General features: G+C 42.1%; 1 protein-coding gene across 3 annotated transcripts in view; it reads right to left on the bottom strand.

Annotated features, from left to right (window-relative positions):
* Positions 1–686: 686 nt before the first annotated feature.
* Positions 687–21939, bottom strand: part of LOC132381080 (cyclin-dependent kinase 18-like) — a 125740-nt gene continuing 104487 nt past the window's right edge. For all 3 annotated transcript variants that reach the window (XM_059950266.1, XM_059950267.1, XM_059950268.1), the window contains 5 exons: positions 21082–21187; positions 20579–20621; positions 11222–11312; positions 9267–9344; positions 687–6779 (listed from right to left, as the gene is read on the bottom strand). In XM_059950266.1, coding sequence (XP_059806249.1) covers positions 6742–6779; positions 9267–9344; positions 11222–11312; positions 20579–20621; positions 21082–21187 — 356 coding nt within the window. In that variant the 3' untranslated portion in view covers positions 687–6741. The remainder of the gene's footprint in view (positions 6780–9266; positions 9345–11221; positions 11313–20578; positions 20622–21081; positions 21188–21939) is intronic.

Raw genomic sequence — 21939 nt, 5'->3', positions numbered from 1 at the left:
TGGAAATACCAACGCCATTGAATGGAAAATCCTACAAAAGTAAGGGATACAGCCCAGTCCAACATGGGTAAAGCCCTCTCCGCCATTGCGCGCATCTACATGTCACAGGAAAGCAGCATCCATCAACAGGGACCCCCACCACCCAGGTCATGCTCTTTTCTCACTGCTGCCACCAGGGAGAAGGTACAGGAGCCTCAGGATTCACATCACCAGGTTCAGGAACAGTTATTACCACTCAACCATCAGGCTCTTGAACCAAAAAGGGACAACTTCACATGTCCTATCATTGAAATGTTTCCACAACCTATGGATTCACTTTCAATGACTCTTCATCTCTTGTTCGCAATTGCTTGTTTATTATTATTATTTCTTTTTTTTGTACTTGTACAGTTTGTTGACTTTTGCACACTGGTTGAATGCCCAAATGTGTTCTTTCTATTGATTCTATCATGGTTTATTGATTCCATTGTGGTTATTATTCTATTATAGATTTATTGAGTATGCCCATGAGAAAATGAATCTTAGAGTTGTATATAATAACATATATGAACTTTGATAATAAATTTACTTTGAAATTTTTAACTTTGATTTCCATAACAAGGAGTCTGAAACAGAACACTGTAACTCACAGCAACTCAAACAACAGATCCTGGTTGAATACAACTAGTAAGTTACAAGGAGGCACCAATCAAGAATTTTTTTCAAAGCGTATTTTAATAAACATTGAATAAATTCCAGGAGTGAGACAATATTACTTTTTTTCCTTTCTCTATAATGTATGGTGGAGTGATGGTACAGGCTGTACTATTCAACATTCACATAGAATTCACAAAACAGAAGTCAAAGAAACCCTGAGCTTCAGACGAACCTCTGTTAAATACACATACCACTCCCCATTGCTAATTTTGTGAGCCATAGAAGTTTTCAAATTGTTATTGTACATATACTAAGACCAATAATTCCTTATTTTGATTAGAATGTCTTGGATTTCTCTATTGGTGTTCAAGTGTTAACAATGGATGCTTGAGGTTTCATTGTGCATAAGTGAGTGTGGACCTATCAGAGTGAAAGATATTAGCCAATGGAACATTCTGCAGACACCGAAAATCCACAGTAACACACATATAATGATGAAGGAACTCAACAGGTTAGGCAGCATCTATGGACAGGAATAAACAATTGACATTTTGGGTCCAGACTATTCATCAGGACTGATTATTGCTTTCCATAGACAATACTGGACCTGCTAAATTCCTTCAGCATTTTAGCCACTGGGATCATCATTTCCTTCTGTCACAAAAACCAACGGAATGTACCTAAACTCTGGACTAGCTACATTTAACAATTTAGAAAGCAACACAACTACTCAGACTTTGGACAAATCTCACCTGCCCAGTCTTTGGACCAATCTCACCTGCCTAATCTCTGGACCAATCTCACCTGCCCAATCTCCAGACCAACCCAAGCTAATTAGCCTCAAAGCCAATCTCACCTACCTGTGTCAGGAAGAGAGGCCTCCCACCGCACCATCTTAATGTTCCTTCCAAACAATGTAGAAATTCCAGTCCCAGTTACCCAAATTCACTTGTAACCAAAGTCAACATTCAAATGCTTTTTTAAAATTATTTATTGAACCTGCACAGTAACTTTCTGCAATGCCTCAACCTTTGGGTTGTTCCAGCCTTATTTTCATTAACATATCACTAACAGCCTTGTGAACATGAAGTAATTAGTACCAAAGGCTTTGCGTCAAGACCTTCTTGAGCTCATCACATACATAGTCTGGGTCCTGTGCTTTCACCATCTTTCTGTACTTATAATGACAAACAAATGGCCTATCATTCTTTAACAGTTTTTAAGATCACACTTTTAACACAAGGACACCAGCAATATGGAAAATCTGAGTAGGGGCTTAGCCATCTATTTTTGCTTCCTAAATCATTACAATGCAGATTAATTTTGGGTGAACATCAAGTAACAGAAGCATTTTTTCCTGTGGATAGGAGAGGACAATAAAAAGTACACATTATGATAAATACCAGATGAAGGGTCCTGGCCCAAAACACCAAATCTTTTCTCTTTTCCATAGATGCTGACTGACCTGCTGAGTTCCTCCATCATCTTGCATGTGCTACAGATGTTGTACTGTGGTGACACTCCTCAACTGCGTGGCTCTCTGTAGAAGAAGCTGGAATGTTGTTTTTATTTAGAGATACAGTGCAGAGCAGGATCTTCATGCCCAATGAGCTGTGCCACCCGGCAACTCACTGATTTAACACTAAGCCAATCAAAGGACAATTTATAGTAACCAAAAACCTAACAAGTACATCTTTGGACTGTGGGAGGAAACTGGAGCCCCCAGAGGAAACCCATGAGGTCACGGGACAGCGCACACACTCCTAACAGGTGGCTTTGGAAATGAACTCTGACCTCTAACCCAGCAAGCAGTAATAGCATCACTCTAATCTCTATACTACCACGTCACCCCACAGATGCTGCTGTTGAAGCGCGTAGATAATGAAAATAATAACCGATGGTGAAATTCCCAGTACTTGGGTAATGACAATTACCCATTCATGGAAAATAATATCAGAAAGAATTATTGGCAAGGACTAGTTTTTGGAAGAATGTTTTTTTCTATTAGACAGAAATCAGTCGAAGCTCAGAGTTTCTATGTGTTACTTGTATCACATTAGCTAAAAATAACATATTTATTATATTAACTTCACAATACCTGTTTGACACCAGGAGAATTTCAAGTTGGTATGATTTTGTGACCTCTGTATGTCCCAGGGTCCTCTGTATATAATGGAATCATGTTGGAAACACAGAATTTAATTTTATGCTTAGCAAGATCCTAATAGCAGCAAAGTAATCATGATTTAAATTATAATTTGAAGAGGATTTTAATTAAACTAAGTTTAGTCATGTTGGTTGAGTAATTAGTCTTGGTTTGCAGAAAACTGCCCTGTCCCTCTTCAAAGTGGTGGAATCTCCCACAGAAAGGAAGAGCCAAAGAAGTCTGGGCTGTCTCAAGGAAGATGAATGACCAGACTTATTCACAAGTACAATAATGATGTCTGGATTGCTCTACTGTCAATGGTAAATTGTCAGATTTTGCAAAGCCACAAAACATTGTAATGGCTATTGAAACAAAGGTATCTATGTAACATTGCATTAATGACTGCGCTTTGAAATACTTATTGTCTCCCGAGTTTTATCCAACAATAATGTCAGAACATGGAAAATTACGGGGCAGATTAACTTCAAAATACTAAGTATTAGACATGTTGGCAAAATTGAAGTCCATCAGATAAAGGAACAGAATCAGCATTGGTGCAAAATTGACTAAAGTATACTGAACAAAGAGCTGTGGAACAAGGCAGTTTCTTAGACTCGAGGGTGGCATATGACAGAGGAGTCAGCGCTAGGAACTCCATAGCTTATAATATAATGATGGAGACTGGGGAAGAAATGCGAAGTGCATTTTCAAATTTTGTCAATGGTCTTTAAGTTTCTTTTTTTAAAATACATTCTCAGGATGCGAATGGACAGGCTGGGCCAACAGTTATTGTCCCTCTCTCTGAGGCAGCTCAGAGTCAGCCACATTCACAACGAAGTCGTTGTGCAGCTGCACAGCCCTCCCCTCAGACACCTCACTCACGGCATCTGCTCTACCCAAGACGGAAGGGAAGTGCGGAGAGTTCTGAGCGGAGCCCAGTCCAATGTGCAAACCAGCCTCTCCTCCACTGACTCAGCCTACACGTCCCGCTGTCTCGTGGAACCTGCCGGCATAAGCAAGGACCTCAACCATAATGATCATTGCCCCCTCTCTCGCTCAGCAGAAGATACAAACACTCGAAGGCATGTACCAGTGGACTCAAGCATAGCTTCTATGCTGCTGTTAACAGACTCTTGACTGAATCTCTCTTAGGTTAAAGATGAACTCTTCATCTTCCAATCCACCTTACAGTGGCTCTTGCTCTCTATTCCTTTACCTGAACTGCAGTTTTCCATAGCTACCACACTATACACTGAGTTCGGTTTTTCTTTTTACTAATTCAGTGTACTTAAGTATGGTATTGACATACTGTATCTTGGCACACGTGACAATAACAAAACAACTGGCAATGATCAAGATCCATAGCAAGACCCTAGCAAGTATAAATCACCTTTCATATCTCAAGAGCTACCTCCCAATGAAAGTAGATTTCAATAGTCAAAACCACTTCCAGTACATCAGCACAGTTTACAGCCATCTCAGGCAAAGGATATCCAAACACCAAGCATGTTTGGGACCTAATGGTAACTCTGCTCAGTATGAGAGGAAGTGCAGGCATGTTGTTTGGTGTGTGTGCTCGGCTGAGTGCCCAGTGAGGTGTTGTCATCATCTGGGGGATTATGACTGGATACCTCCAAGTCTAAGCTATAGCAGTGATCCCTGCCCCTCTGCATGCAGTATATTGGATCATGCATGATCATCTACAATGGGCTCCACAAACCTCCAGAGAGGCATCACCACTATATCACTACAAAACTTTCCAACTCCTTTGGCAAAGACATGGAATGCGTGTCAGAGTCTGTCTCTCCCAGGCTTGTCCCCAGTACCAAGGATCTGGTTACACCTGACGGGCCTACATAAAGCCTGGAAACCTTGAAGATCCTGGACGCACCATCGGTCAGAATTACCTGGCCCTAAGTCCAAAACAGGAGTAACCCTGCACAGAAAGCACCTACCTTTTATATTATTAAAACCCCATGCCCTGGTACTTAACCATGGCAAGATGCCAAACGGTATCAGTACCTGCACACCAATTTCCTTTACCCAGCTAAGCATGTTTTTCATCATTATCTACTCCCAAAGGCTATGCACCAATACTACCTACTCTTCTACATTTCAAGCTTAACACCATTTTGTCTTACAACCACCATTTAGTGTTACACATTTTTGGCACCATTTGAAAAAAAAAAGAGTCAAATAACATTTCTAGCAAACAACTATTTCCTTTCAGCCCACTACCAGCCTGGACAATCCCTAAGCTCACTGTTAACTCGAAACCCCTGGGCCTTCTTTTGGCCTGAATCGCCTGTGTTCACAGTCAGCTCTGTTCCCTGAGCACAGAATTGCGAAGGCCCCACAACTATTGGACACACTTTCAGCCCCTGTCCATTTGGGTCCAATATAAGATTGTTTCTCCCAGGTGCTGCAGCCCAGTTCAGCTAGAACCCTACGAAACCTTGACTCACGATGAGTCCATGCTCACCGGACTTGCTTCACGTCTACGACGATAGACAGACCTTCATAGCTTGAGGTGCACTTGTTTCCTTTGGCCTGCCATGTGTCTGTGGGCCATGGGTTCATTATAAGCCTTTGCCTATAGGCAGACTGAGATCCATGTCATCGTGTCTTCCCCCTTCCACCCCACACCCAAAGACAGAAGATGCAATCATGCATAGTATGTAGAATGGTACAGCATGGTGCAACCGGCTCACGATGTTGTGGTGACAGGTTAAGATCCATCTCTTCCTTCCCACATAGCCATGCATTTTTCTTCCATACATGTGCCTAAGACTCTCTTAAATATCCCTAATGTATCTGCCTCTACCACCAATCCTAAAAATGCGCTCAATGCACCCGCCACTCTGTGTAAAAAATCTAGTTCTGACACCCCCTTTACATTCCTCCTGAAAATCCTGTCCTCCCATATTAGCTAATTCTACCCTGGGAAAAGTCACTGGCTGTCCACTCAATGTGTGGCTCTCATCATCTTATAGATCTCTATCAAGCTTCCTCTTATCTGTCTTCTCTCCAAAGAGATTAGCCCTAGCTCTCTCAAGCTATCTTCAGAAGAGAAGCTCTCTCATCCAGGCAGCATCCTGATAAATATCTAAAGCTTTCCCATTCTTCCTGCAATGAAACGACCAGAACTGAACACAATACCGCACATTTTTTTTAGAAAAACAACATTACATCTCAGCTCTTGAACTCAATCACCCTACCAATGAAAGCCCACTTACCATATGCCTTCTTTAACATCCATCATTTTGCATGGAAAACTTTGAGGGGTCAGTAGATATAGACCCCAAGATTCCTCTGCTTCTCCACACTGCTAAGAATCCTGCCACTAACCCTGTACTCTGCCTTCAAGTTTGATCTTCTAAGGTGAATCACTTCATATTTTTTGGCTATTCCTCAGCCCAGCTCTGCATTCTGTCAGTATCTCATCACAAACTACCTACAACAACCTTCCACACTATCCACAACACCATTTGAAAACACCATTGTGGAAGATGGAAGGTGAAAGACTTCCATGGGCCTAGAAGAGAGGGCTGATGAATGCTGACCTCTCCTGATGTCTTGGGAAGACAGCTCCAACACAAAAGCTGCTCTGAGATGATGGGATACGGCATCCAAGCCTCACAATCAAGAGATGTTCAGATTGGCATTTTGGCAATTTGAGTCAATGGAACAGTTTGTGGCACTTAGGCCAGGCTTCACTAGATATTGAGTTAAGGAACTGAGGTGACCTGATGGAAGCATGATATGCATGGACCAGTGACCAACGGCAGCATGAACATGATGTGATGAATGGGCTCCTCCTCTTGCTGATGACATTTCCTAATGCCATTTCATCACATTTTACTGATGTTGATCTCACGAAGCCATTGTCTTGTTTGACTGTGGCCTCACCTTGATCCATGAAGAGCTGTTGTTCCTTCATAACGTGACGGTTGGCACATCTAGAATAGTACACTCTGTCTTCGATTCTTCCCCCTGTCTGGTAGACAAATACTATGGTCAGTGTCTTTAATTATTCCCATTATTATTCATTGATAATTTACCTACAGAACCTGGGTGAGTGGGGGAAGTTGCACTGAGACCTTATCAGCAATCTTGGTTATATCCAATGCTCCACAAAAATCAGAATGAACTCTGCTTTACAGTAACCAGTGCTTTAATTCTAGTTATGGCATACTTATCAACACCTAAATCTCACTAACCACTCTAACAAGCCCCATAATCCCTTATAAAATTCAAAGTTCAAAGTATGTTTATTATTGAAGTACATATACAACACTGAGTTTGTTTTGCAGGTATATTCAATAAATACATAATAGAATAATATCCATAAACTGCGCAAATAATAAATAAATAAATAAATAAATAAATAAACAAACAATGTATCGATAACATGAGATGAAGAATCCTAAAAGTGAATCCTTTGGTTGTAGGAACACTTCAATGATGGGCCAAATGAAGTTGACTGTAGTTATGCTCTTTGGTTGAAGAGCCTGATGGTTGAGGGGTAATAACTGTTCCTGAACCTGGTGGTGTGAATCTTGAGGCTCCTGTACCTTCTTCCTAATGGCAGCAGTGAGGTGAGAGCATGTCCTGGGTGGTGGGGGTCCCTGATGATGGATGCTGCTTTCTTGTGACAACACTCCCTGTGGATGTGCTTAGTGGTGGGGAGGGCTTTACCTGTGATCAACTGGGCCATATCCATTGCATTTTGTAGGATTTTCTGTTCAAGGGATTCGTGTTTCCACACCAGGCTGTGATGCAACCATCAATGTGCTCTCCACTACACATCTACAGAAATTTGTCAGAGTTTTAGGTGTCATGTAATGACATCTTCACAAAATCACTGCCATGCTTTCTTTGTAATTGCATTGCATGCTGGGCTCAGAGCAGGTCCCCTGAAACAATAACACTGAGGAATTAAAGTTGCTGACCCTCTCCACCTCTGATTCTCTGATGAGGACTGGCTCATGGACTTCTGGTTTCCTCCTCCTGAATTCAATCATCAGCTCCTTGGTCTTGCTGACACTGAGTGAGAGGTTTTTGTTCTGGCACCACTCAGCAAGATTCTCAATCTCCCTCCTTTATGCTGGCTGGTCACCACTGTTGATTTGGCTAATGACAGTGGTGTCGTTGACAAACTTAAAAATTGGCATAGGAGTTGTGCTGAGCTAACCTCATTGATTAGGTTTGAGGGGCTGGTGTGGTATTGAATACCAAGCTGTAGTCATTAAAGAGCATCCTGATGTATGCATCTTTGCTGTCCAGACAAATATTGAGGGTTTTTAAGGAGGAGTTTGACAGGTACCTAATTAGTCAGGCTATCAAGGGATATGGGAAAAAAGCTGGAAATTGGAACTAGACGAGAGAATAGTTTAGCTCATGGTGGAGTGGCGAAGTGGACTTGATGGGCCGAATGGCCTGCTCCTGCTCCTTTGTCTTGTGATTTTGTGATATTCCAGGGTTGAATGAAGTGCCAATGAGATGGCAATTTGAGCAGATCTAAGTCACTTTTCATGCAGAAATTAACATGTTTCATCAACAACCTCTCAAACACTACATCACTGTGGAAGTAAGTGCTACTGGATGATAGTCACTGAGGCAGCTTACCATATCTTGGGCGGCAGTATAACTGAAGCCAGCTTGAGGCAGCTGAGTACCTCAGACTACTAAAACAAAAAGTTGAAGATCTCAGTGCACATTCCCGCCAGTCGATCAGCACAGGTTTTTAATACTTAGTCAAGTGCCCCACCTGGGCTGGATGCTTTCACCCTCCTGAAGGATGCTCACACATTGGACTCAAGAGACTGAAAGTGCAGCATCATCATGAGCTGTGGGAGTTCCTGATAGTTCCTCCATATTTTGATGTTCAAAGCGAGCATAGAAACCATTGAGGTCATCTGGAAGTGAATCCTTGTTGTCACCTATGTCGCTTGAATCCTGGTGATGTTCTAGGGTCTACCTACTTTATAGCCTCCAAAAATCCTAACAAGGAGTGCAAACATCTGGTGAATTTTTGTTCAGCTGTGCAGCCTCTTCCATACACTTGAATCTGTTGTTTAGCATTTAATTTGATTTTTTAAAAATCATCCAGATTAGCAATGTAGTCCCTGTTGCTCCACACTAACCAGCACTCCAAGCTTAATTATTCCATTATAATCAGTATTGTAATCTCAGTTACCTGTGCACTGACATCCCAGATGACCCACAGTAACAGTACAGTAATCCCAACTATTTCACATTGATTTTACCGTACATCCTAATTATCCCATGTGAACTGGAACACTAAAGCCTAGTTATTTTGCACTAACCAGTACTCCCAATTCCCACACGAACTGGAGACAGTCTCTGAGCCTATACCATCTACCTCCAGTGACAAACACCCTTACTCAGACAAGCACTCTCTACCTTCTCTAAACTGATAGAAAGCATGCCTCATCAGTATGGGTCCTCGCACAGAACTCACCAGACTGGGGATATGAAGACCCTCGGTAACCTGGGTCCTTTTGCAATTGGATTTCTTTCAAAGTAAAAATACTGATATCTGGAAAGAAAAAAAAATCAAAATAGTTAATTGCACATACTGTAAGCATAGTAATTTGGAAATCCCAACCATTTTATAAAATCTGCCGGTTGAAAGCTGCTCCTTCCCTCTGCTAGTGTGCAGGTCATCGTCGGGAGGGTGCTGCACCTGCTTAGCAACTCCCCCTCTCGTGAAGCCACAGAAGCTGGTGGTGGATGGTCGTACGAGCAGCTGATGCACGTCACTATGCGACCACTGACGCCAGGCAGACAACCTCTGAAGAGTATTGATAATGGCTGGGGCCACCCTTGTGAAGACACTGCCCAGAAGGTGACAATGGCAAACCACTTATGCAGAGAAAATTGCCAAGAACAATCGCGGTCATGTAAAGACTTGCCCATGTCATACGATGAACTGGCTGAAAGGTAAAGGAAATCCTGTTCCTGGCATTATAAAAATATAAAGGGTTACGTTGTTCTATCCGTTTCACCTTTGTATCTTCATAAATGGGTTAGTTACGTACAATTACAAAGCATTCACTACACAGAAATAGGCCAAGTTACAAAAGCCAATTTCCCGTTATTCTCAGCTCTTGAATCTGAAAAAATAATTTATCTGTTTCCACCCTAAATACAAGGGGTGATCGATAAGTGAGTGGCCTAAAGTGGAAGGAGTCAATTTTAGAAAACTTAGCACATTTATTTTTCAACATAGTCCCCTCCTACACTTACACACTTAATCCAGCAGTTATGGAGCATACGGATCTTGGACCTCCAGAAAGAGTTCACAGATGGGTGCTTGATAAGTTTGTGCCCTATGGTAGAAGGAGATGAGTTATACAGCTCTCGTTACATGCACATGCAGTTCAACTCTTTGAGTGATTATGCACAAAATTTGAAGTTAATAACTCAACGGGGTGATTGATACGTTTGTGGCCTAAGGTAGAAGGAGATGAGTTATGTAGGGTGGATGTTTTCAATGGCTGGAGGGATCTAGAATGAAAGGTTTAAATTTCAGTAACAAAGCAAGAGATTTAGGACTGAAACGTATAACAATTTCTCCACTCAAAGATAGTAAACCTATGGAGTCTATGGTTGTAGAGGCCAAGTTGCTGAATGTATTTTATAAGGAAATGTTTATATTTCTAGATCTAATAGGTATCTACTCATTAGACATATTTAATGTGGAAATAGATTAATATTTGAAAGTCTGAGCAACTGGGGGTATTAGGAATTGGCTTTTATAACAAGGCCGTATCTCTGTAATGAATGCTTTACACTTGTAGGTAACTAGCCCATTTGAGGGTGAGATAGATAGGGCAATTTAACTTCTTGTATTTTTGTGAGGCCAGGATATGGATTCTCTTTACTTTCCATCATTTCCATATTGGGAAATGATATTGAGATAGAAGATCTGCCATCACCTACCGAATAGCAGAATAGTGAGTGGCTGTCTACTGATCCTATTTTCTCCATATTTTCAATGAGATGTGGTATACAGTAAACCTCACGATGCTGAAATAAATTATCATACCAACTATTTTGACAAAGGGTCTCGGCCCGAAACGTCGACAGTGCTTCTTCCTATAGATGCTGCCTAGCCTGCTGCGTTCCACCAGCATTTTGTGTGTGTTGCTTGAATTTCCAGCATCTGCAGATTTCTTCGTGTTTTCTATTTTCAGTGATGAGTTTAAGGGATAACTACTGTTCAGAAAAACAGTATACTCCCTGGTATCATTGAAACAGTTCCAGCATTTATTCATTCAACCTGTTTCTGACTCAGGGTGAGTGTATGAACCAAGGAGATCTTTCTTTCTCTTCAGATCCCAGTGATACTAACAGTTATGTTTTTCAACAAAACAGAGCAAGAAAACATCTCACAAATAAGAAGGAACTCACTATCCGGGACAAGATGCACCCTCTCTCCTAAGCTCTTGAAATAAACGTGCAGGAGGGCATCCTCGGCCGAAATCCTCTTCTTAGCTTCATACTGTTACAGGGATTAAATTGACATGTTAGACACATTTATGCTAGAAAGTTCTGTATTTTAACTTACCACAACTTAAGTCAAAACAGGATAGATCAAAGAAAAAATGCAAGCCTTCCATTAAGTAAGTCTGTTTCTAATAAGTCCTTCTTTGTAGCAACATATTGGTTTCACTCCTGCCTTGAAATGAACCCTTTTATGATCAGCAGCAGATCAAAGCTAGCAGACTAATCCCAATATTTTTCTGCTCTCCCAAGTTTGCCTGCTTTGTGGTTTCGCTGGTGTGTGGCAGGCCAGATGAAACGTGCATCATTCCCTCGCCACAGTATCCTTGTGGTTTCCCACTTGCCTCGGAACTCTGGAAAAGATTCTGTAACCTAGCCAAGATAACACCTCCATTCTGTAACCTGGCCAGGTTTACACCTCAATTCTGTAACCCAGCCAAGTTTACGTCTCATCCATTTAGTGGGGCTCAGTTTAAATTTTATTTTATTTTTTATTTATTTAGACATACAGCTTGGATAGGCCCTTATGGCCTAACAAGCCACATCGCCCAGCAACCTACTTATTTAACACCAACATAATCACAAGACAATTTACAATGACAATTCACCTACTAACTGGCATGTCTTTGCACTGTGGGAAGGAACTGGAGCACCCAGAGGGAATACAGATGATCACAGGGAGAATGTACAAACCCCTTACAGACAGTGACAGAATTGAACTCCAACCTCTGGAGGGCCTCGAGCTGTAACAGCGTTGTGCGACCTGCTACACTATTGTAATGCCCCATGGTACAGGGAAGGTGCCAGCCGGAAAGACATTAAGAAACAGGAACCAACCAGGAGGCCATTCCACCAAATCTCAATCCCAAAATAAGTAATCCCGTGAGCTCACTAACCACTCCCCCCTTACCCCCACCCATGCCCCAAAGCTTATTCTCTCTCACATACACATCAACTTTCCATTGACTTCCTTACCTACACTGAGGGGTAGTAAGCAACTCCAGCGGGCAGTTAACCAACCAGAATGCCTTTGGGATGTGAAAGGAAGCTAAAGCATATCAACATAAGTAAACATTATCAAAGTATATTTATAATATGTCACCATATACTACCCTGAGATCATTTTCTTGCAGTCATTCACAGCAGAACAAAGAATAGAATAGAATCATTGAAAAACTATACAAAAACAAAATGACAAACCACCAAAGTGCAAAAAAAACAAACTGTGCGAATACAATACTGTAATTAAATAAATAATATTGAGAACGTGCGTTGCAAGGTCCCTGCAAGTGAGTCTATAGTTGTGGAACCAGCTCAGCGTTGAGCTGGGTGAAGTTATCCGCACTGGTTCAGGAGCCTGATGGTTGAAAAGTAATAACTGTTCCTGAGCCTGGTGGTGTGGGATTATGGTGAACTACATATACCTGTCTGGACATGCCCCCTGCTGACTGCTCCTGTGGCTCCTCCCACAGACCCCTGTATAAAGGTGATGGAGGTCTGAGCCCGGCCTCTCAGTCTCCAGGATGTAGTATGGTGGTCACTCACTGCTTGTTCCTTCTTCCAGTCAATAAAAGCCGATACCTGGCTTTTACGTCTCAGAGTGAGTTATTGATGGTGCATCAGGGATCGAAGACTTTTGTACCTCCTTCCCACCAGCAGCAGCAAGAAGAGAGCATGTGTAATCATATGACAGAAAACCATACAATCACAGGGAATTGTGCAATATATTCACAATTGCAATTGCAAATGTGCAATATTCATCTGATGTCAGGATCAAACCTGTGTAGATGGTGCTATGAGGCATCAGCACAAACTCCTATATTCAAACAAATAGGGATGGTTTTTGAATTAAATGAGGCAGTTTAGGCAGTTACATCATAGTTACGTTTTGGACAAAAATCATAAAGACTAAATTATTGATGTGCAGAATGCAACAATTCCCATCATGGTAAACCTTGAAAGAAATTTGAAATCAAAATCTAATCTGGGTATTGGTGATTAAAAACCCACTTGGTTCACTTATGCCCTCTGTAAAAGAAACCTGTCTTTTGGATGATCCTATTCAAAAGCAGTTGTGAGGAAAAGTCTTGGCCCAAAACGTCAACAGTTTTTTACCCCTTCATTGACTTGCTGAGTTCCTCCAGAACTTGGTGTGTGTTGGAAAAAAAAACCTGTCAACAACTTAACAAATCCCTGGAGGAATGCAATGGATTAGGCAGCATCCGTGGAGAGAAATAGACAGTCAACCTTTGAGTCAAGACCCTTCACCTGGACTGATGCAGAACATCAACTGTCCACTTCCTTCCACAGATCCTGCTTACATGTTGAGTTCCTCCAGCACTTTTACTGTTCTCCATATTCCTATATTTACAGCTCCCTGCGTCACCTTTATCTGGCCTGCCCTGTATATGCTCTATACATGTGCTCTCTCTTAATACCTAGTTTCATGTCCCAACAGTACACCCATATCTTTGCTAATTAAGGATGAATGCTAAATGATGGCGCAGCTAATGACTCTCAAATCCACAAACAAATTCACTACAGTATTAAGTCGGATGAGTCGAGCACGTGATCCATCTCTGCTCTCTTCAGAAATCCCCAGATTCTAAACAACTCAATTCACTACAGATGATACCCAGATTCTGCATTGAGTACTGGTATGAGCAAGAGCCTAGGCGCCTGCCAACATTGCAGCTGTAGTTCTAGAGATCTGTGACATCTCCAGCCAAGCTGTTCCAATATTGGTCTCTGAAGCATAATTAGACCATTCAGCCCATCTTGACTGCTATGCCATTCTATCATGCTTGACTTATTATTAGAGAAGTGGTTATTGGTGAACTCACAGTCCCCTGGGAAGACAACATCGATGAAGCCCATGAGCGCAAGTTAACTGAGTATGCAGAATTAAGATCAGAGCGCAGAGACAGAGGGTGGAAGTTCTCATGCTATCCATACGAAGTAGGGTGCCATGGCTTTATTGCGTTCACTTTCCAGAAGTGGCTGCGTGACCTTGGCTTCACTAGAAGAGAGATCAAGTCAACCAGCAGGGCTGTAGCTGAGGCAGCAGAGACAGGATCATCATGGGTGTGGACCAAATACGTCCAGAGGGGCAGATAGTCAGGCAGTGTATCCATCTTTTGCAAACCCTTCAATAGTTGCACAGGCACCTGAAGAGTAGACTATCTGCTGGATGAAAGTGACCAACAACTCTGATAGGCCCACCAACTCGAGGGAGTCTTGATCATAAGCGGGCTGAAAGTCCTGAGGACAGGTGACAGATCAACTGATGATCCCACTGGTGATAGCACAGGACAGTTAACATCTTAGTCCACGTGTATTTTCAATTCAAGTCCCCCTCAGCTCCAGATATTGTCAGAGATATCCAACTCAAGAGATTGCAGCACACATCAGATCAGTGAATTACTACATGTAATCAGCACTGTGAAGGAAGGTGGCATTATATTTACTCTCCAACAACCTACCCCCGTGGCCAGTGTAGGGATTCACCAGGAGCCATTCATTTGCAGACCTCATCACAGCCTTAATCCAAATATGGGGCAAAGAGATGAATTCCAGAGCTATGGTGGGAGTCACTGCCTATGACACTGGGACAGCATTTGACCAGCAGAGCATGAAGATACCCATATAAGAGCATCACAGAGAAAATAGTACAGTGGTTGGAGCCAGACCATGCCCGGGGAAGATGGCTGTGGTTGTCAGAAACCAACTATCCAAACGCCATGACATCGGTGCAGGAGTTCCTGCGGACAGCTTACAAGGTTCAACCATCTTTAGCTGTTTCAACATTGATCTTCCTCCCATCATGAGCATAGAGGTGTTCACTGGTGACTGAACGATGCTCAGTTCTATTTACACATTCCTAATGTAATGCTCTGGGAAAGGTTTCACTACTAATGTAATGGCTTCTCTGTAGCCACAGTGTGTTCGGGTTATGACTGGAGATAAGGGGAGCTTTGGATGAGGGGAGGTTCTTCTTTGTTGTGTGCCCAAGTGCAAGGTACTCGTGGGCTTTTGTTTGGCAGAAGATGGAGAGAGAAAATGTCAGACCGGAGAGGTCATAGACTGCAGGTCTGAGTGGATGTGGAATGGGGTCGAGAGTTGACAGTGCCCGGGGGAAATCGATGGAGGATGAACGGATGGGAAAATTGTGAGCTCCAACGTGCACATTAGACTATTTCATTAAGATGGGCACTTTTCTTTTTGTTTTCTTTACTAACTCTCTAGTCAAATTAAGAATTATAAAGCTAAATCATTTAATTGCAAAATGTGTACAGTTTGTTATTTCGTGATACTGATTTGTAACAGGGGAAAACATCATTCAGCATCCACACAAATGAGATTTCACAAGTTTGCCAGGCCAAAGAGTGTCTTCCGCAAGATGTAACATCACTGACCGAACCTAGGCTTACACTAACAAAAGGGAACAGCCCCCTGCCTTCATGGAGCAAAACCTACATAACATACAGACATGGGCTGTTAAGTGGTAAGCAATATTCAAAGTCTGAAGGAAATTAACTATCGAAGTACATATATGTCACTGGGTACAAGCCTGGGTTTCATGCAACAGAAGAGTTAGGCAGTGGCCTTCCCTGCACATACAGTGCAACCTCCTACCTTGGAGAAAGCAATACCATCGAATGCCACCACCAATAACCTGGGATCTTCAATGACTGGAACCTCACTTATACCAGCCATATAAATTCTCTGGGTAATAGAGCAAGTCAAAGGCTGGTATCCTGTGGATCATGAATGATCTCTTGATATCTCAAAACCTTTCCATCAACTACAACTCAAGTCAGGAGTGAAGAAAAGTTCAAGTTTGAGTTTAATTGTGATTCAAACGTACAGGAATACCAACAAATGAAACCACATTACTCCAAGGTCAAGGTGCAAAACACAGTACCAACAGTCACACACACAGCACAAGGCACCTATAGCACATGTAAGATAGAAATAAAATGCAGTCCAGAAAAAAAATAAAGTCCAAGTCTATGAACATTGCAGCTGTCTGCAGTTGAACACAATACAGCTTGTGTACTGCTGAGCGAATACTGGGGGACTGCATCAACTGCAGCGTGGACGTGTGATGCGCTGCACCACCTCTGGTACTCCAGCGGAGCACCTGACTCTGTTGCCTCCCCCTGGGCAGCAGCAAACAGGTGACACCACAGCTTAAAGCTTAGTCCTCACTATGACCGAGTCATGCTGCCTCCCCCCGACATTTGCAAAAAGCAATTAGGATGATCACTCATTGTTAAGGCTGCACACCTCCTTTGTGCACCTACAACTCTCTGTCGAAGGCAACATCGCAGTCCGCACCAAGTCCAGCTCCTTCAGTTTCTCAGCTAATGATGGTGTAGACTCGTAGTACCTTATATTCTTAATGTCCAGCAGAGTTTTGGGATCATAAAATGTGTTTAAAAACACAATAACTCCTTGGCTGACCTCATAAAGCTGCTTTATCCGAGCATGCTTCCATATTACCAGACGGATCGTGGATGGATGATGATGAATCACGCAAATCTCGAGGTCAAGCAAAACAAAATATTTGCATTATTACCACTATATTCTAAAAAGATATACCCTCCAGCACTGGCACACTATAGCTCAAGTGTGTACTGTCTACAAAATTATCTACAATGACCCCACGCACCTTGGCCATTCCTTCTTCTCCCCTCTTCAGTCAGGTAGAAAATATCAAGGACTGAACACATGTACTACCAGGCTCAAGCTGCTGTTATCAAAGTTCTAAGTTCAAAGTAAATGTATTATCGAAGTACATATATGTCACCATATACGACTCTGAAATTCATTTTCTTGGCACTGTACCCAATAAATCCAAAATAGAATAATAACCATTATAGAATCAAAGAAAGACGCACATCAACTTGGTTTTTCAACCAGTGTGCAAAAGACACAAGCTGTGCAAATATTAAAAAAACCCAATAATAATAAATAAATATCAAGGACATGAGATGAAGTGTCCTTGAAAGTCCATAGATTGTGGGAACATTTCAATGATGAATTAAAGTTAGCCCCTTTGGTTCAAGAGCCTGATGGTTGAGGGGTAATAACTATTTCTAAACCTGCATTGTGGGTCCTGAGGCTCTTGTACCTTCTTCCTGATGGCAGCAGCAAGAAGAGAGCATGTCCTGGGGCTCGGTATTTCTGATGATGATGTTATCAGACTCTTGAAGAGACTTCTTGCGTGATAAGTTGTACTCCTGATTTCCACTCCAACTCATAAAGATTTTGCACCTTATTTTCCTGAACCTGACTTTTTCAGTAGCTTTTACACTTTATTCTGCATTGTTATTACCTTATCTTGTTCTTCCTCCATGTACTGTGTAATAATTTTGATTTTTATGGACAGTGTGCAAGACAAGCCCTACATTGGGTCTTGGTAGATGTGACAATTATAAACCAGAGCCAAAATGCACCAAATATGCTTGCCTGGGCTACTCTGATAGTACCTGCCAACTTATACCCTCACCAGCACCATGAACTACCAGGAAATGGATAGGAACGTAGGAACACCACCATCTCCAGGATCCCATCAAAGTCACACTTCATCTCAACTTGGAAATATAATGGGGTGGTACAGTAGCATAGTGGTTAGCACAATGCTATACAGTACAGGCAACAATGGTTTAATTCCTGCCACTGACTGTAAGGAGTTTATATATTCTCCCCGTGACTGTGTGGGTTTCCTCTCACAGTCCAAAAACATACCATTTGATAGGTTAATGGGTCATTGTAAATTGTCCAGTGATTAGGCTAGCTGGCATGGCTCAATGGCTGAGGGGAACTATCCCAAGCTGTATCTCAATAATTAAGTAAATAAATAAATGAAACATGACTCTAGTTCGGTCCCTGGATCTAAATGTTGGAACTACCTCCCAGCAGCTCCATTGGAGAGCCATCACCAGAAAGGCCAAAGCAGCTCAGGAAGGCAGCTCACCAGCATGTTCCCAAAGGCATTTAAGGTTGGGCATCAAATGTCGTTAATCATAAACATGAAAAAGTCTGCAGATGCTGGAAGTCCAAAGCAACATACACACTAGATGCTGGAGGAACTCAGCAGCACCTATAGAAATGAATAAACAGTGGGCACATCAGACCAAGACCCTTCTTCAGGATTGGAAAGGACAGGGGAAAATACCAGAATAAAATGGTAGGGAGTGGGGAGGTAGGATAGCTAGAGGGTGATAGGTGAAGCCAGGTGGGGTGGAAAGGTAAAGGGCTGGAGCAGAAGGAGAGGAGAGTGGAGCATAGGAGAAAGGGAAGGAGAATGGGGCCCAGGGGGAGTTGATTGGCAGGTGAGAGAGGTAAGAGGCCAGAGTGGGTAATAGAAGAGGAGGGGAAGGGGAGAGAATTTCTTTTTAACCAGAAGGAGAAATCGATGTTCATGCCATCAGGTTGGAGACTACCCAGATGGAATACAAGGTGTTGCTCCTCCACCCTGAGGATGGCCTCATCACGGCACCAGGGATGGTCATGGACCAAGATGTCAGAACAGAATGGGAATCAGAATTAAAATGTTTGGCCACTGGGAATTTCCACTTTTGGCGGGTGGAAATGTTGTTGACCCTGCTTGTGATGCTCAGATCCCGAAAGCATGTCAGATTCTATTTCCATATATAATCCACTCTGAGTGAGCAAATGACCTTTAATGACCTGTCATACACAAAAAAAAATGAAACCTTGATATCCTAATCTACCTCATAGTGGTCCTTGCAGAATTTGGCTACCAGGACTGCATTTTCTCTGCATTTGTAACACCATATTCTGCAGTCGGTTTTCATTTTTACAGCCTCAATGTACTTTTGTAAGGAACAATCCACCTGGTTGGCATACGGACCATATCCCAGTATATGTGATAATAACAAACAATCACAATTCAAATTAGGAAAAAGCCATTGTAAAACACCGACACAAAAGATTCTGCAGATGCTGGAAATCTTGAGCAAAACTGTTGGAACTCAGCAAGTCTGGAGGGGAATAAGCAGTCAATGTTTCAAGCCAATACTCTTCCAGTGATGCTGCCTTACTTGCTGAACTCCCCCAGCAATTTTTTTTGTGCGAAACAGAAACATATCCACCTCCTGAATTTGCTGCACGTATCCTCTCCCCAAACAGACTCCCTTCTCACTAATCTAGTCTGGACAGTGTTATTTTCGAAGTCATTAGACTGTGACAGGTCCACCCTCCAAGTTGTTCTTGTGAGCTCATTTAGTTGTTTACTCAACAACATTGCCTTGAGGTACTGAGAGATATACTTGGCTTATGTGTCCAATTACTCTTCTCCCAAGGTAAGTTGTCTTGAATCCAAACATATATTGATAAATCTGTCTGGTTTTGAAAAGACACTGCGATCTGATTTCTTCCATTGTCCAACTAATGACGTTTGGACATGGGCATGTCACGGTTTATGCCAGATTCAGAAGAACAATTCATACTGAGAAGTCTATTTAGTTTCCATAGTGACATGAAATGGCTAGAATACTGTTCTGATTACATTGTACTGCCTAGGGAAGTACAATTTCAATTGTGTAGTCCCAAAATAAACAATGCTACATTATCTTTATTCTGGGTTAGAGTGATTGCTTAAGGTTGTCATGGCCAAGGGAGGTTTTGGGGATAAGCGCCCACTACCTACTAAATGGTGTGTGCATCTCAAATAGCCAAGTCCAGCTCCTGACTTTCACATGCAGCATAGCTACTAAACCCAGCGGGAACATTTCTACTGGCAGGAGAAAGGGCAAAGGTGATTTATTGGTGCCTTAAAAGCAAGAACCATGAGGCTTGTCAGCCGTGGTTGGCAGGCCATCCAGGAAGAGGTAAATTCTCATCTCAAACTTCCTTATGGCTATACCCACTGATGAGGAAGGCTTCAAGAATATGCACAAGGAGAAGTGCGGAGCTGGAGTCCCCAAGGCAGTCCGAAGTTGAGTTCAATGCTGACTGTCAACTCTCGTGGCACCACTGGTGCCACACTGTATCTGTCTCTGCCATTCCTTTGGATTCATCAGCTGTATGGAGAGGGGAAGCCTTCTGGATAGGCAACAGCTTGCTCTCCACAGAGTACTGCCCTGGCCTGCATGTCACATAGACAGCTAGGATGCAACCCCAACCAACAGAGAGCCTAAGGGTTATAGTGAATAATGCTTCATACAAAGAACATTGATCAGAAAAAGTTGAATATATACATATTAATAAATCTTCAATTAGTTATGCTCTTACCAATAAAAGATTGGAAAGAAGATCTAATCCTTCAGTATCCAGCCTAGAAGAACAAATCATAGAATTTATGAGCTTGTCACCTGAATGGGAGATTGAAATGTTGTCATAGACAATGATTCAGTAACTTCAAATCTTCAAGTGAGTGAAAACGAATCTAGTGCTTTCCCGGCGTATATGACGAATAAACTCTTCTTGGGCTTCCAGCCGGGTACTGGTATTGACTTTAACCTATGCTTCAATGACAAATGGTAGAGTTTGTCATCAAAACGTTGGCTAAAATCAATACCCGTAACCGGCTGGAAGCCTGAGATGAGTGCAGGGCTGGGCGCGCGAGCTTGTTTTTTGTTCTCATGTCAATGGAGAGATATTTAGCACATATGTGATTCAGAGAGCTGCTTCTTATCACTAAGCCATAGATGGTGCCCCTCTGCTTACAGAAATGTCATGAAATATGCTTTACACCATTTACAGCATGAAATGAGCAGGGTAAATTTCCAGTGTACCTGGGAACGTGATGTATCATTGGTTGAGGTCGGTAATGAGGAAAGCTATAAGCTTTGAATTCTTCATTTGATGTTATTCCTGGCCATGCATCTTCTGTGGGAGTTCCTGAAACAATATGTTATAGAATTTGTATTGTTAGTAACTGTGTACAACTGATTTGTTGATTAATGGTCTGCTCTGTGTAATTTATTTTGCTTTTACCTATGGACGTAGTGTTAGATGGAATGTAGCTGCATAGATGGTGCTTTTCTCAGGTCTGGAAAACCATGTGCCTTTTAAAATCAGAAGTCAGATTTACACAATAATTTAAAATAAGAGTCTGTGTTTGTGTTTATATCAAAGTCCTCATGTTAAGTGAAAATACAAAGGATTTCCTGAGTGTAAAAAGGGGTAGGGAGACAGAGCAGAAAACAAAGATTGACCATAGTATATTCCAAAATATCAACAGATTCTTGCCCCACCATGCTTACCAGCTCCTGAATTTCACATCCTCTCAAATGGATAATGAATAAATGGAGGTAGAGGGGGAGAAGGCAGAAGAATTAAATAGAGAAAATACAAATTGTCAAACGGAAAGGAAATCCAACATGCTTGTCAGATAGCAAGGTCAGGCACCAACTCAGTATCACCTTCACCAAGGAAGACAATGTTTCTGGAGTCTCAGAAAAGGAACATATAACTGAGATGTTTAGTAGATGGTTTAAAATTGTTAATGGGATGGTAGTAGAGAGGTGAAGGGTAGAAGAGAGATTAGGTGTATATAGTTCAGATAGATAAATCATGGGTTCAAGTTGGCTGAGAGGTACTAGAATCTCTCACAAACAAGAGAAAATCTGCAGATGCTGTAAATCCAAGCA

This window comes from Hypanus sabinus, chromosome 25, assembly GCF_030144855.1.
Source record: "Hypanus sabinus isolate sHypSab1 chromosome 25, sHypSab1.hap1, whole genome shotgun sequence".
Taxonomy (NCBI): domain Eukaryota; kingdom Metazoa; phylum Chordata; class Chondrichthyes; order Myliobatiformes; family Dasyatidae; genus Hypanus; species Hypanus sabinus.
Note: the sequence above shows the minus strand (reverse complement) of the source record. Positions and strands in the feature narration are given on the sequence as shown.